This window comes from Rhea americana, unplaced genomic scaffold, assembly GCF_003343005.1.
Source record: "Rhea americana isolate MKP2758 unplaced genomic scaffold, rheAme1 scaffold_144, whole genome shotgun sequence".
Lineage (NCBI taxonomy): Eukaryota > Metazoa > Chordata > Aves > Rheiformes > Rheidae > Rhea > Rhea americana.
Window position 1 is genome coordinate 1,011,258 of NW_028185528.1, and position 15,425 is coordinate 1,026,682.

The following is a 15,425-nucleotide window of genomic DNA, read 5'->3' on the forward strand; positions in this document are numbered from 1 at the left end:
AGGGAGAAGAAGGGAGAAGAAGGGAGAAGAAGGGAGAAGAAGGGAGAAGAAGGGAGAAGAAGGGAGAAGAAGGGAGAAGAAGGGAGAAGAGATGAAAGAGGACCATGTAGGCCAAGAGACAATGACAGCACAGGAACAAAGATGGCCACGAATGCCTTTTCAAAATCAGTTTGACCTTCCAACCAGCAAATTCTGAAGTACTTCTCCAGAAAGAGCAGCAGAAATGTACAAGTTGAAATAGTTTCAAGATGCTTGAAAGAGTTACAAGGGCAAATAAACTGTCAAAGCAATAGACTTGACTTGCATAGRTCTCTTCTAGTCTTATAAAGCTACCTTAAGTATCATATGGTTTCTGTGCAAATTTTATACAGAAGTAATTGGGAGTATAATGTCCTTCCAGTTTGGGTAACCACTGACAGAACTGGTAAGAGGGAGCATTGGCCCAAGTAAACACAGAAATAAAATCTATAAGCAAAGAATTTACAAGAATTGCATGGTAAAGATGCCATTTTTGCTGACATTTTCAGCTCTAACAAAATTATGACTTACTACAAACAAAAAGTACAAAGTTTCCATGCAAAATTTAAGCAGAGTCTGCAATCTCTTAACTGGTCTTTTTGTGATGCAGGACTCGGCAAGTCCTTCTGAGATGATTGCACAGCTCTCCATGGCAACCCAGGATGCATGCACTATGCAGCCTGCTGGCGAGAATCTAATAGGAACAGCACATTAGGCTTAGAAAGGCTTGAAAGGGGGAGGGAAGCAGTTCAAGGTGGAGAATAATTCATGTCTTTGATATTAGGTCAATAAAGAGATAAATAATAGTTTCTGTTTAATGATATGCCCCCCTCCCTCTAAAAACTATTAAAAAGCAAGAAAAGGGAGGAATGACGAAAGACTAGCAAAGGCAATAGTTCCCCAGGCTAAGCAAAACAAGGTGAGACGCATCTGGTAATATTCGGGTTTAGGTATGCCACAATGTCGTTTCCAACTYAAATTCTTAGACCTTTTTACTACCACACCACTTTGGAGAAAAAATGACAATTTCTCAGTTATTACAAGCAGCAAAGGCTGGTGCTTTTGCTCACAAGAGAGCGGGGACAGCACGCTCGAGTTCTCGTTCCACCGCTCTGGGTATTAAAAGACTGCAGTAACGTCCGATGCTAAGCAGCCGTGCGAGGCACCCGAAAGGAGGGTCGCTTAGGGACGCTGCACTTCAGGTCCCAAACGGCAGCTTCATCAGGCCTGGTTACGCAGGAGTTTATCCGCCGGCAAAGCGGGGCGCCCCGCAGCCGCCCTGCGGGGAAGGCCGCTGCAGACGGCGGACCAGAGGCGCTCGCCCTGCCGCCACCAGCAGGTGCGGCCCGGCCCGGCCCGGCCCCCCCCTCGCAACCCGACGGCCCCCGCGACGCGGTCCCACCCCAGCCGGCCGCGCCGCGACTCTCCGCTCGCCGCGGGCGCCGCGCCTCACCTTGGGGCCAGGCCGCCGCCGCGGCAGGTCGGGGTCCGCCCGCCGCCCCCCAGTACCGGGGCAGTTTCCAGAGCGACAGCGGCGGGGCGGGGCGGGGCGCGGCGCCACCAACGGCGCCCGCCCACGCGCAGCCGCGCTTCGAATCCACCAATCCGCTGGCGCCGCGCCCCCCCTCCCGTCGGGCGGCCAACGGCTCTCCCACGCGAGCCGCGGCCGTGGGCGCACGCGCCGCCGCCCCGCCCCCCCCCGGAAACCCGCATCATTCGCGGGAGCCAATGGGGAGAGAGGGCGGGGCGAGGCCGCCGCGCGGGGCGGGGGTCTCCTCACGGGGCCGCCCGGCGGCGACAGGCCCCTCCCCCTCCCCGGCCGTTAAACAGCAGCCAGTGCGCAGCGGCCATTGCCGGCCGCAGCAGCAGGGGCAGGCGCCGGGAGCCCCGGACAGGCTCCCTCGAGGAGCAGCAGGGACTGACAGCCAGGTAACCGTCCCGAGGGCCAGGCCGGCACCGCTGGAGAACGCGCCGCGGCGGTGTGCCGCCGCCGCAGGCCACGGAACGGGGAGCAGTATTATACTAAAGAGCCCCAGCAGAGTACCTGAGGGGGCGGGGGAGGGACAGGAATTACAGGGAAAGGAAGGGCAGCTATCTTTCCCTAGGATGCAGAGGCTAGAGAAATGTTTTATGAGGCGAAATACGAGAGGCTGTATTTTATTAAGCACCACTTTCACCCCCCCCCCCCCGAAGTTATATCCCAGCTTTTCTATGCTGCCCTTGGCTCTGCTACCAGGTTTTTGGTCTCTAACTCTACAGAGGGATTAATGTGCAAGGGCAAGGTACCTGGCAGTAAGAGCCCGACTTTCCTTTCCCCAGTGCTCCTGTTTTTGTGTCACACTTGTTTCCTCCCTGGCTAATCCTGATTTCCACTGGTGTGAGAAGAAAACAGCCATGTCAGGGGAGCAGTTCTAGTTAAAGACTGTAAATTTGGGTAGCAAAAAAACTGTCATAGGTGTAAGACATAAGTAAGTAGATCCTATTCTCAACTGTATTTAAACACAGAATAATGATTACTCATACCTTACAGATTTTGATCCATGCAATAAAAACGTGCTCTCAAAACTAAGAAGCARTGATATTTGTATGCTGTATAATCAGGATATGGAGACTATGATAAAAGGCAATCTATCAGACTGGATGAAAACCCAAATGAAAAGTTCATTTTCAGATGAATTAGACTGTATCACAAACACAACTGATGAGGAAAATGAAGACTTACCTTATGATGGAGACCTAGGAATAACCTGTCAACATAGCAATTATTCAGATAATTTGAGTGACTGTACCTGTATAAAACATATTTCTGATATTTTTTTAAACATTTCCTGTTCTGAAGATAACAAAAATATAAAAGCAGCAACAAGTTATGAAACTCATCCACGGCCTGAAGAGGTTTTCAAATACCATACACTTGCCACAGAAACAACTGGAATTTCAGTTGAAATGCCTGGCAGTGAAGCTGCTTTTCAGAAGGAATTACCTGTTGGTGGTTTTAGCAGACCCAGCAGAAAGGAACACCTCACTGACTCAAAAATGTCTGAYGTCCTTTTGCGTCATTTTTCTAAGGGAGAGTTAATAACCACATGCCAGTTAATTGAATGTGAGACTATACCAGAGATATCCTTTAGTGAAAGTATTGATGAAACTGTGAATAAACTTGAGACTTCAGAACTTGCTAAAAGGCCTTTATCTCATGAACAACAGACAACTAACTTTGAAGAGTATCGCTTAGAAAAGCACAAGGAAATAAACACTGGTGAGAAAGATCAAACTTTGCTAAATGAAAATAYGCTTGTTTCAAAGAGATATATTTCCACTGCTTCTGAGTGTGGGTACATACAAGAAAGTCCACCACTAATTAGTAAGAATGAAGATAYATGCATCTTTCAAAACACTAAAAAAGAACAACAAAAAGATCCATTTAAGGGAATGGGTTTATCTCATGAGCTCAAATTTGGCCAAGGTCAAGTTCGTTATTGCCTTCCTGATTTCTCTAAAATTTCTCCAGACATTGAAGTACCAAAAAGAAATGACAATAATAAATCAGTTCCTATCACTGAAAGGACAAAAACCTTTCCTATTTTACCAAGTAAATCAGTAATTTTGAATGACATTGTAGAAAACATTAACTATTTTGATTCTGTTGAAGTAGAGAATCAAGAAGAAATGAGTGTTCCAGAACTGTTGCAACAGCTAGAGGTAAATGAGGTGTTTTAAGAAATTCTTAGTATCTGTAGAGTGATGTTACCATAAGAAAATACTCTGTCCAGTATATCTAACAGGCAGGGAAACCATAGATATCAGTGAGTATATCAATTCCGTTAGGAATTGCTTTTATTAGTAAAATTTTGTAGGACTAGATTTCTATGAAGCTTCAATTAAAAAATGTTTAACAAATAACACTGCAGAACATTGTGATTACAAAGCATCCCATCAAATTATTATGAGATTCACTATAAACCATTTTGTTTTTCATTGACACTCCTTTTCAGTATTATAAACAAATATTCAAATCCACCCAAAGTACTTCAAATTGAAACTTTTTTCCTTAAAAAAAAGTTTTAATACTGTGCCCATACAAATGTTAAAGAATTTTACTTTACTAAGATTTCTTTTATTATGGTAGCAATTATATCATCATTTTTCAATTTCATGGGGTTCAGTCACAGACCYGTACAGATGCTTAAGTCCTTTCCTAGATTTGTACGTAAGTAAAATTTGAGATTTAACAGTGTTTAATAATTTTCTCTGTTATTTCCTGGCTGTATACAAGATGCTGACACAGCATGCTGATGCTCATAATCATACTAATCATTTGAGATTTAATCCTAAGGTAAATCTCCCAAAACAGTAGTCTTCCTTAATTAATTATTTTATCTTTAAGATTATAAATATTCATCCAAACTATTTTGTCATCTTCATATTTTTCCTGCCATTTATGCAAATCTTGTAATTTCTACAACATTAAGTATCTATACATTAATCTATAATTAATGAGACGCTGTAAATTTATGAAACTGTATGGCGTAGTTACAGTAAGCATTTAATTTTATAGGTAACTTGTCCTGTGCATTCTGAGGTATTTGTAAATTTTTGTAGTTGATGTGCATAAGTGTTCCATATAGCATTTCTATAAACAAAGTTTTCATATTTTAACAGATACTTCCTCAGTCATATTTTGCAAATCCAGGTTCTGCCATTTACTCAGGAAGCACCGAGATACCCTCTGAGGTCTTTGCATTACACCCTCCTATTCCTATACAACCTATGCTTAGTTGTTCTGAAGCAGGTAAATGAAGTTGCAGTGACTATGCAAATGATGATTTTGTGTAATTTTATGGGACTTTTATTATTATTTTATGTAAAATGGATGGTTTGGGCAGAAATTCCAACTGATTCATCTTCTCTTGTGTTATACAGGATTACAGTGTGGGGCAGCAGTATCAACATTACCATCAGCTGGTACAGTAGAAGCACACTGCCTAAATCCTTCCAGTTTACTGCCAGAACTAACCCAAGGAAAAAAAATGACTCAAATACTAAAGGAACAAACAGACCAACTGAAAATGAGAGTAATAACCAGCTGTGTTTCAATATATACTTAGCATTAATGCACAAATTGTATGTTCATTTGGCATATTCACTTTTAAAAATCCCAAGTAATAATCTGAAATCTTCTCTCTTGAAGGTAGAAGACTTCTCTAAACATATGACCCAAGAGACATTCCTTTTACAAGACAAATATCTGGTAAATCAATTTATACATTTTCCTTCATCCAAAATGCACTTTAAATGGTTGTAGACTTGCAAATCTGTGGCCAGATATTCACTGTTTTCCCCAAACAAAAGAAAACCCCTTTTTTTTCCTAAATCTCAGATGGAAATTATGAGTGTAAAAGCAGAAATGAAGGGGTTTGGTAGGTGGCTTAATTCTTTAATCACTGCAAATAGGATCTGGCTTACATAGCATAAGTAGTTATCAGTACAGCTCACTACATCATGTCGTCATTTATGATTGAATTATTTCTTACTGGTGAAGGTGTTAAATCAATTGAAAAGATGCCTTGATGCCCTGGAGCAGAATTACTTAACAGCTAGAGAGGAGCACCGTAATTTACAACTGCAGAACTACAAGGACAAGTCTATCAATGTTGGAAAGTTTGATCCTGAAAGGTTAGAAAATAAGTATTAAGTAGTACATCAGCACATTCTTGGTATTTTCTGARTATTTTACAACTGTTAAGTCATTTGTTCTTGGATTTTTTTTTTTCAGAAATGAAAACAGTGTGTTAATTTATATGTGGTAGGCCAGAAGTGATTTGGCCAAAATTCATTTCAGGCTTTATGTATCCTACTTAAAATTGCAGTATCTAACCAATTCATGTATTTAAATGGACTCTGTGAAATCTAGAATTTATTTTTCGTATGGACTGTTTATTGCAATACTTGATATCATTATACCAGTAAGAAATAAAACATCAGTTTAACAAAGGTTTCACTAACTGTATTGCAATTGTGTTTAGAAAGGTGGAAGGGGAAATATTTAGACTTGGCATGATGCTTGAAGACATCCATGAACAGACTGGTGACAGCAAATGCAGCTTTTCTCCTTTGCTTACTCCTTATGAATCTGCCCATTCGTCCTATTCTCTTTGTGAGGTAACTTACATTAGTCTCTATGTTTTAGGGATGCAAACCTCAGTATAGGTTTTAGTCACTTAGTCTTTGTAAAAGCATGATACTTCTAAATAGCATGTTACTTCAGATATTCTTAAATGAAATCCAACCTTCACATTTCATTAATTCTAACTGAAACAGAAGTATAAACACAGCTATATTGCTATATTGACTATTTATAATCCTAGCTTCAAAAGCATTTGCTTTCAGAGTAAGAAAATTATAACTTCTACAAATCTTTCTGTTTTTGCAAGTGAATCACTGTCATTCACTTTGAAGAAAGTGTTACTTGGTTTGTCCAAGATTCTCAAACTGCAGAATTACTACAAGAAGAAATATATTACTGTGCTATAGAAAACAAAGTTTACTGGTAAATATAGTCATATTTTGTCCTGGATCATAAATGCACAAAACCCATTGTGGGTTTCTACAAATCCACGGATTATTAAATATCACCAAATGCTTCCATTGTCAGTATTTTAAAAGCCAACTTCTCTGAATCCGAAGTTAGAGCCACTCGGAAAATGCTAGCTGGTAGAAGTCACGTACTTGCAATGCAGTGATCACATACTACATATATCTTACACTATGGTTACTTCATACAGAGCTCAGGAAATTCAGGCATTACTGATCCTGCAAAAAGAACAGCTACTGAAACTGCATTTCTTCACAAGAACAACAAGGTGGAAAATACGAGTCATACAGTTGATGTGATCCCACACACAGATCATGAACCTTTTTTAGAAGGTGACAAGTGCAATCCTTACCCACATGTGTAAGTATAAAACTTAGAGAAAGCTACTGAAGTTACGATAATTGATCTATAATTATTTGCCGAATATAGAAAGTTGGGATGTCTGAAATCTGTGAGACCAGGTAGAGTATTTCTAGACTAAACCTCTTATATAATTCTTTAACTACATACCCAAAAATTCCTTCCAGACCAGCATTCCTACTTTGAGGTCCATAAGGCAGGTATTTCCTGAAGCCCAAAACCCATCAGCTTCACTAGGTGTTAAATCATACCTCTGTATAAAGTTTATTGCAACCACACAATTTCAGAATGTGAATGACCAGCAAAATTATTTCCTATTTGTGTGATATTCTAAGTTTTACAAAAAAAAAAAAAAAAAAAAAAAAAAAAAAGAAAAGAGAAGGATGCAGATAGTTAGATAATTAGATAATTTCCTGTCATAGCTTTGTGAAAGGGTTCTAGAAACTACACCTGCCCCTTTAGGGAGTATTTGATAAGTGACAGTCATCTTAATGTGATTAGAAAAATAAAATAAAATAAATGGTTTCTCCTTAGCCAATTGAAATTACAGAAGAGAGCTGAATCAACTTTCAAAAGAGAAATGGAGCCTCTGATAAAAGGAGGTCTACTAGCCAGTAATCATTCTCCAAATATAATGGTATGACATCTGTTTTCATACTCAATTTATCATCTTAGATGAACATACTCAGCTTTATGAGTTCATTTATCATCACTTACACATTTCTCCCTTCAGTTTTTGCACAAGGGGACAACCCAGCTTTTGAGCTAGTACATCATAAAACATTACTGAATTGGCTGCCAGAAGAGAGATTTAAGGAAAGACTTTCTAAACATTTTTTTTTAATTGTGATAAAGTTGGCTTCTCTTAGGAAAGACCTAGCTACATGGAGTAGTTTGCCTTTTATTACTTTTTTGGAGGAAAGACCTATAAGCAATTGCTTATCTGAAAAAAAGAAAAAAGAAAAAAGAAACTCTTGTTTTAAGGCATGAGAGAAATGAACAAACATGTGCTAAGCCTTCTCAAAGATACACTAAGCCCAGTTTTATATTTCACTGTTTTCCAGACTGCTGTACAGTTAGAATTGTATCTAGGAAAATCAGTCTGTAGRGTTGTTGACAACTAAAAACAGTATTAAAAGTGACATGCAAATGATACCATTGTTCACACTATCTTGTTTGATACATACAAGATAATGTACACAATCACGTATCAATTTGTTTTGCCTTCTAGGTGCAACAGAGATTTCCTTCACCTAAGGAAATACATGGTGCTGAAGGTCTTGGATCCCACAGTCRGAGTAAATTAAGTAAAAAATGTAATGCAGATGAAAAAAATATGGAAAAGTAAGTGTATTACATATTTTGCGTAGTTGCAAAAGTGGTTTTATGTGGCTGAATGGATGCRCCCAGATGTTTGTATACTGGATTCTGCTTGAAACACTGAATAATGTCTTTAATATATATAAAATGATAGGATGATATAGTAACAAGCAGCTCTTTGTTGTATCACCAGTTTATGCAGTATACCAGACCTCCGAGAAATGGCAAAACTCCCTCTGATTTTAGCAAAAACAGGATTATATTCATGTTACAAAGTAGCTCTTCTCAGCAAGAGCAATGGTTTCTGGAACTTAAATGGCACAAACTTATTTTAATAGTGCACGAAAAGGCTTTACGTTCTGTCTCTATTCAGGGATACATTTCAGCAACCTGACTAGGGACGACTGCAAAGTTTTTGGCAACTAAAAATATTTGGAATAATCGTTATTATGAACTAACCTGGTGGCCCTGGAGAGCAAGCATATTGATAAATCCATGTAGATTTCAAGTATAAAGTTCAATCCCTAAAGCTTATTTACAGAAATGTCAACGTGATAAAGTAATTCTGTACGGTTTATTCAGGAGTTTGAATTCTTGGCAAATTATATCTCCGTCCAAGACTAGATCTTATAATATGTGCAGTGTAGAACACAATATTCATCTAAATATACTTAAGGAAGAAGGTAAGCACAAGATAAATACACTCTCAGATTATATTATTGAGTAGATGTTAGTATTTATCCAGTAAAACTCACCTAGCTTCCAGTTTTCTCTCTCATTTAAGAAAAATCAGCTTAGTCTTCTGATCACTGTTTTCATGAATGGGTGGAAAAATCTTCAAATAAGTTTGATGATACTGTACAGCCTAAATTCAAAATAYATTTTACAAATATGGCAAACAAGGAACTGTATTCTGTCAGAAGGTATGTTTCAAATATTCCTGTAATTCCCTACAAGCAGTACATTAAAACCCTAAAAATAGCCTAAATTTACTCACTCGGAAGCTACATCATCCTTACCCTTGATAATATTTTGATGCAATCTGTGGATACTTTATGTGAATACACAGAATTTCATTACACTCTGCTATACAGAGATGGGATTATCATCTTTTACTTAAAGGATATTTAACAGGTAAATCAGTGTCCTTTCATTAAAGATGTAATTAATTTGTGATTGCTTAACTTTAAATTTAAGCTTCTACTTCCACCTTTTCAGATAACTTATATGAATAGAATTTTTCCTAKGAGTAAATTTGCTTTTTAACTAAGCAGTAGTCAAATATTAGCATGTTCATAAGGCTTGTCATACAAGTATTAACATGTAATTAAAATACTCTGTTCTCATGCTCAAAGTAGTGAAAGCATCCAGGAAAGGAAAACTGGGAGATGTTCAATCTTCATTCAAGGAAGACCAACCGATTTATCAGATACTAACCTGAGTAAGTAGCAGTGGCATGCAAAGACCAGAACTCTGCTTATATCTATTACTGAATCTATGCATAAAATGGAGGAAAAGAGGGGGAAAAAATACTTTGAACTGCAGTAATGTTAATGGTAGTAAAGGGCTCAGAARTTATGGTGCTGAAAGACAGATAAGTACCTAGGTAATAAGCCGTAATTTCTAGTATTTATTTCAGACCTTTTTAATACATTTTGGGGATTTAGGCAGTGATTCAGAAGACATCTCAGCATGTGATTCTTACAATGATTCACAAAGTGAGGAATTTCTGAACTATGAGACTGAAAATTACAAGACATTCAATACAAGATCACAAGGAGAGAGAAAAGGTATAATGATTGCAAAAATATTTAAGCCTACATAAAAATATTGCTGTTTATAGTGTCCTGGGTTTTAACCTCAATATCATTGTTTTCAGGAATTAAAGACAGATGCACTAGAGGAAGCAGAGATCAACTTAAACTCAGGAATTGTAAAGAGTTTGCTCAGTCTTGTGCCCTATGTAGAAATAAAATTTCCARTTTAACTTGTAAGTATGAGGTCTTACTGAAATAACTACAAAACACAAACTAGATTACAGGGCATAATGCTATGCTGCCTGCCCATACCAGTATTTACAGTGACAGGCCAAATTTAATTTGGTATGAGCAATCAGTAGCACTSTATCTAAACAGTGGATGGGTATAACTCCTGAAGGGTAATATCAGCAAATCCAACTTTTACATAGATAGCTGAGTTTCATTCCAGTGCACAATAGCTTTACCCTTCTCTGGTTCTTTGTCAAAGTTGTCCCTTCCATATGTCACTTGTAACAAGAATACCTCCAGTTTTCCGGTACCACATGGGAAAAGAAATATAGTAAAACCCGACATTACTCTGCCAACAAGTTGGGTGTTAACTGTCATCTAATGATCTGTATAAGCAGAAATTTCAGCTCTACACTGAAACTGTGCATGACTTTCAGTAAGGTCAAGGAAAGCCTAATATTTAAAGATGTTGAACATCTAAGCTTTTAAAGTCACCTACTTCCTAGATTCCTCTCTCCCCCCATATCTGTACAATAGGAAGAAATAATGTGTTTTTCAGGAACAAGCAGCAARTATTAGTTACTTACTTCTCAATATTAAGACTATAAAACACTATGAATCCAAGTAGTATTAATTTAATTATTAGGATTATAATAGTCTGTGGTAACACTACACTTCCTCCCCTTGCAGTCTTCCACTGAATGGAGTGGAATACAAATCTGTGTATACTTACTGAAGAASCAAATTCAACAGGAAATGCAACAAGGATAATTTAGCCTCATTTATGAAAGCTTGATAACCATATTTACTTTGCAGTGATAGTAAACTGAATTAAAAAAAATGTATAGAAGATGTAGATGTCAATATTGTAGTTGTTTATGGTAACTGAATAAATTATAAATAATAAACAGAAAAATGTTTTAAATATATACAAAATTAATTTTTCTGTTTTTGTACTAAGCGTGGCTTCAACATTTTCAGATTATTCACAGAAGAGAATCTCCACTCAAAAGGCTTACAGAAATAAACCACCACACCAACTTGTAAATAGATGTTCTCAAAGGTAAGCTATAACAATCGCTATATAAGCAGCAGAACAGTAGCTGTAATTATTAAAGACTCATCATGGAAACAAAAAAATCACTAGTATCGTAAGCAGTGGCAATGCTTTGCAGAACATGCTGTAGATTAGAATTTTACTCACTAATGAAATTTACCATAAGAGCAAGTGTMAGTAATTCTTCTAGTAGTTCTTCCATCTTTCTAATTCAGTGAAGAATCAATGTCAGTAACCTCTTTAGCTGACAAACTGTTTGACTAAAAAAACAAAAACAAAAGAAACCCCTCACTTTAAGAGGATGTCACATTCACAGATGCAGGAGTGAGTTTGTATTAATTAAGATGCAATTCTGTTTGCTACCAATTCTTTCTTTACAAATGATAGTCCTTAATGTTACAGTAGGAGACTGAAGTAAAATAGATTCTTAACTATTACACAGACTAGACTAAAACTCAAACTTTTTTGTGACCACAGTTTTGAGAGCACATTACACCATTGTAGTAATTGTCTGGACATATGATAACTGCACTTAAGAATCAATGACAGACTACTTTGTGAGAAACAGTTACAGCATCAAGGAAGCGATAGCTCTCTGCCATTATGAGAGATCTTCCTGACCCTGCATTCTGCAGTGTTTACTATCTCACTGCAGTGCACATGCAACACAAGTTATGTTGAGCTATGTTTTATGATTAAATGAAAAATGTATTCACTATAAAATTAACTTGCAAGCAAACATACTAACAAGGTATAAATATCTAATTCATAGTTTAAATTTTCTTTTGGCTGCTAAAACTGTACATATTTTATTCTCTCTATATACACACTTGTATATACCCTTTAGGCAAAACATGGAGACTGCCAAAAGCTGCTATTCAAGCATGTATGATACAGTTATCCTTTCACCTCAGTATCTACCCAGAAAGACGACTCCTGGAAGCAAATCAGCAGTAAACATCAGGAACAAAAATGTGAGCAATTCGAATGCAAATCCTGACATGGCACTTTTGAACATCCTTAGAAAAGTGATTATTATAGTCTAAGCTTGCCTTGTCCATTTGAAGAGAACAGGATAAGACAAGATGGAATAAGGGGAAAAAAATCTGCATTTTAGATGAAGTTTTTTTATGCTACTTCAGAATAACTTACGATCTACTATATTGAAATCCAAATAAACTTCAGTTAAAGGTATAGTACTGTAACTTGTGTGAATACAGGAAACCATTTAAGTATTGTTATACAGTAGTCTCTGTAAGAGATTCTGCATTGTACCTGTCAGACACAAAGAATTTACAGAACTGCTAGGCAGAGTGCACCAAAATGGCTTTAAGCCACCTATACACCCTCACTCTCCCATCACAGGAGCTGCTTCTTGGCCCGCAGTTTCATTTAAACACTGCAGGCAGTATATGCACATTCTCGGCCATCTGGATGTTCTAAACTGATTCCACATCTAAGGATTTCACTCCAATATATTCCTTCCTACAAGTATTTTGAAGACTTTTTATGCCATTTAATCCCTGTATAAATGGGGAAAGATGCCATAAAAGGAGGAATGGATCCTGCCTCTGGAATTATGTTTTGTAGACTGAAAAAAAAAAAAAGTGTCAACTCTAGCCACATTAACTGCTACCAGAACTGGGGGTGGAGGAAATGGGACAACCATCTCATACTACAGACATGCACTACATTGAGGCTGCTACTTTAGAAACGTGAAAATATCCCTCAGTGCAATGAATTACATTTTAAAAATAGCCGGCACTTCCAACCTGAATCCTGGAGTAGCCTACCACACAACCCAGAATTTTTACTTTTCAACACATATTTGAAATAGATCTGTTGAATATGCTACAAAAGAACCTTAATTAAACTTCCCTTTCATTCTGTTCTATACCTGTGGAAACATTTGTCTTAAAATATAGCTATGCTAATATTGATTATTCCCAACAGATTTTAAGTTCTGCTCTGGATCATGCTATACAGACAGCAAACAGTTTGAAGAAGACTACAGAACGAATGGTACAAGCAGTTTCAGAAGATCTAGCTAAAGTTAGAAGCAAACAGCTTTAATTACCCAGCTTGAAATACTGTATACTTGTAAATGAGCAACAAAATATCTCTACAAATAYAGAATAATAAATACAAATACTAAAAAGTCAACTCATTTTGTGACTATCACTACTAGAATATATGATGGTATTCCATATGTTTACATACAGTCTCAGAACTGGAAAACAAGTTACTGATTCTACTGAGAGTAGAATTATTATGTTGGCTAACCCCTGTTTCTGCTCTATAGCTGCCATTCTTCTCTAAGCATTCACTTAAGGTAGCTTTAAAAAATTGGCTTGAACAAGCAAAGTTAGCTTTTAAACCTTTGACTTTTGTTGTTGTTGTTGTTGAAACAGGAGAATAAGGACATCAGTCATTATTGCATGTAATTCTCCCAAATCTTGACAGCAGCTGCTTAAGTGCACCAGCAAAGGAAGCCATCTCTTCTCCTGAAACACCTCTGTGCATCATGCTATTAATAGCAAATCATAGTTAAAAAAGAAAATTACATGTTAAGTGGCACATGGTTCACATTTAAGGTATTTCCTTGCATGTCTCAGTAACTGAGTAATACCAGCTGTTGTCCATGTATTCCCAAGTTATACTGTCAGTTTCTTCACTGTGGTAYCCTTACCTTCTCTCATACATCTAGGTTTGCGAGTTTAGCTAATGGTAAGTGGGTTGCAAAATTTTAAAATACTGTAAAAATGTAGTAAGCCAAGGAAAGTAGTTATTTGTATTCTGAAATACAGTTAACTGTAGTGATTAAAAGCAAGCAGATAGCAAATAGCCTTGTAGTAAGGATGCTATTCATTAAAGCAATTCCAAATTATTTAGAAACTGATTGAAACTGCCACTTTAAGATAGAAGAKGCATTTTTCAAACAGATGCATTTTAAGAACAGTTGTTTTCTGCCATCCCTGAGTGGATAAATCAGGTAGTGAATACAGAGATCATCTAGACTGGCTTCCTACAAGCTGTTATAGCTAACCCTGCTGCTGCGTACTGTTGATTTATAAACRTGAATCAATGCTTTTTCAGGGCTCCTCCACACTCTACATCCAACAGTATTGTTAACCTTTTTCTCCCTCAGGCTCTTACTGCATATCCTTATAACCTAATTTGCTTCTGCTTATTATCCATGTTTTTGTTTTATTTAGCTTATTTAAGACAAGGTGCAGGAAAACCAAAAGCTACTCTCCTATGCCAGATTAGCATTTAGAATGTCCCTGTTATTAGTTTGCATAGTGAATTTAATTATTGAAGTAATTGCTGCAGGATTCCTAGATCCAATAAAAAGAAGAATAGAAAGATTTCTACACCACAAACAGCTGGACCTTCTGTTCAGTCTGGACCACTGCACCTGCTGTCCTGTACCTGGACAGCAGATGCCAAGGGAAGAATGTATTTAAAGAGACAAGCACTTAGCAACATTTCCTCAGAATACTCTGAGCCTTCAGCGAACTGCAGCTCAGAGCCATTCCGAATCAACACCACCATCTTTATATTGAATGGCTTGTAAGGATTCTTCTCTCATGAGCCTGCCAAACTGTTTCCACATGTGCATGCACACACCCCATATAATTTAAGATGTGTCATACTTCATTGCAGGATGTCTTAGATGCTAAAGGTCCTTCTGTTCTGAACCTGGCAACTGCAAGTTTCATTTGTTACTTCACATGCTGGGGAGGAAGGGAATGTCCACTGCTTCTTCAGTCTCCAGGCTAACATGATTTTCAAGACCTCCTCACATACCCCTTTATCACCATTTTCCCCTTCATCAAGAGTCCCATTTTAGTCAGTCATATTTCACATAGAAATTGTTCCTTACCTTTGATTGTCCTTTTGGTCATTTCTGAACCTTTTCCAGATTCAACCTAAATAAGAAATAAATTGCACTTGGAAATATTTGTCTTTATTGCCTAGGGTACCACACCAACATCACTGCTCGTGTGAATCTGGGCTTACACATACAGTATCCATTTTATTAGATGATGTGCAATAAGAGAATAGCTTTCAAAGTTACGAGATA

At 37.7% G+C, this 15,425-nt stretch overlaps 2 protein-coding genes across 3 annotated transcripts in view; one reads left to right on the forward strand and one right to left on the reverse strand.

The window, feature by feature from the left end:
* Positions 1–1,559, reverse strand: part of GPSM2 (G protein signaling modulator 2) — a 29,861-nt gene extending 28,302 nt beyond the window's left edge. The window contains exon 1 of the mRNA XM_085299050.1: positions 1,472–1,559. The gene's annotated coding sequence lies outside the window, so the exon portion shown is untranslated. The remainder of the gene's footprint in view (positions 1–1,471) is intronic.
* Positions 1,560–2,551: 992 nt separating this feature from the next.
* Positions 2,552–13,455, forward strand: AKNAD1 (AKNA domain containing 1). 2 transcript variants are annotated; one of them, XM_085299053.1, is made up of 15 exons: positions 2,552–3,720; positions 4,681–4,810; positions 4,942–5,093; positions 5,210–5,269; positions 5,561–5,694; positions 6,045–6,180; positions 6,804–6,973; positions 7,508–7,610; positions 8,205–8,317; positions 9,649–9,734; positions 9,961–10,083; positions 10,173–10,287; positions 11,243–11,344; positions 12,186–12,312; positions 13,292–13,455. In XM_085299053.1, exons 1-15 carry the CDS (start codon positions 2,605–2,607, stop codon positions 13,409–13,411), a joined length of 2,787 nt encoding a protein of 928 aa, XP_085155179.1. In that variant the 5' UTR covers positions 2,552–2,604; the 3' UTR covers positions 13,412–13,455. The 2 variants fall into 2 exon arrangements, with proteins under 2 accessions (XP_085155179.1, XP_085155178.1); XM_085299052.1 differs by having other exon boundaries at positions 2,563–3,720; positions 10,173–10,283; positions 11,263–11,344.
* The last annotated feature ends 1,970 nt before the right edge of the window (positions 13,456–15,425 follow it).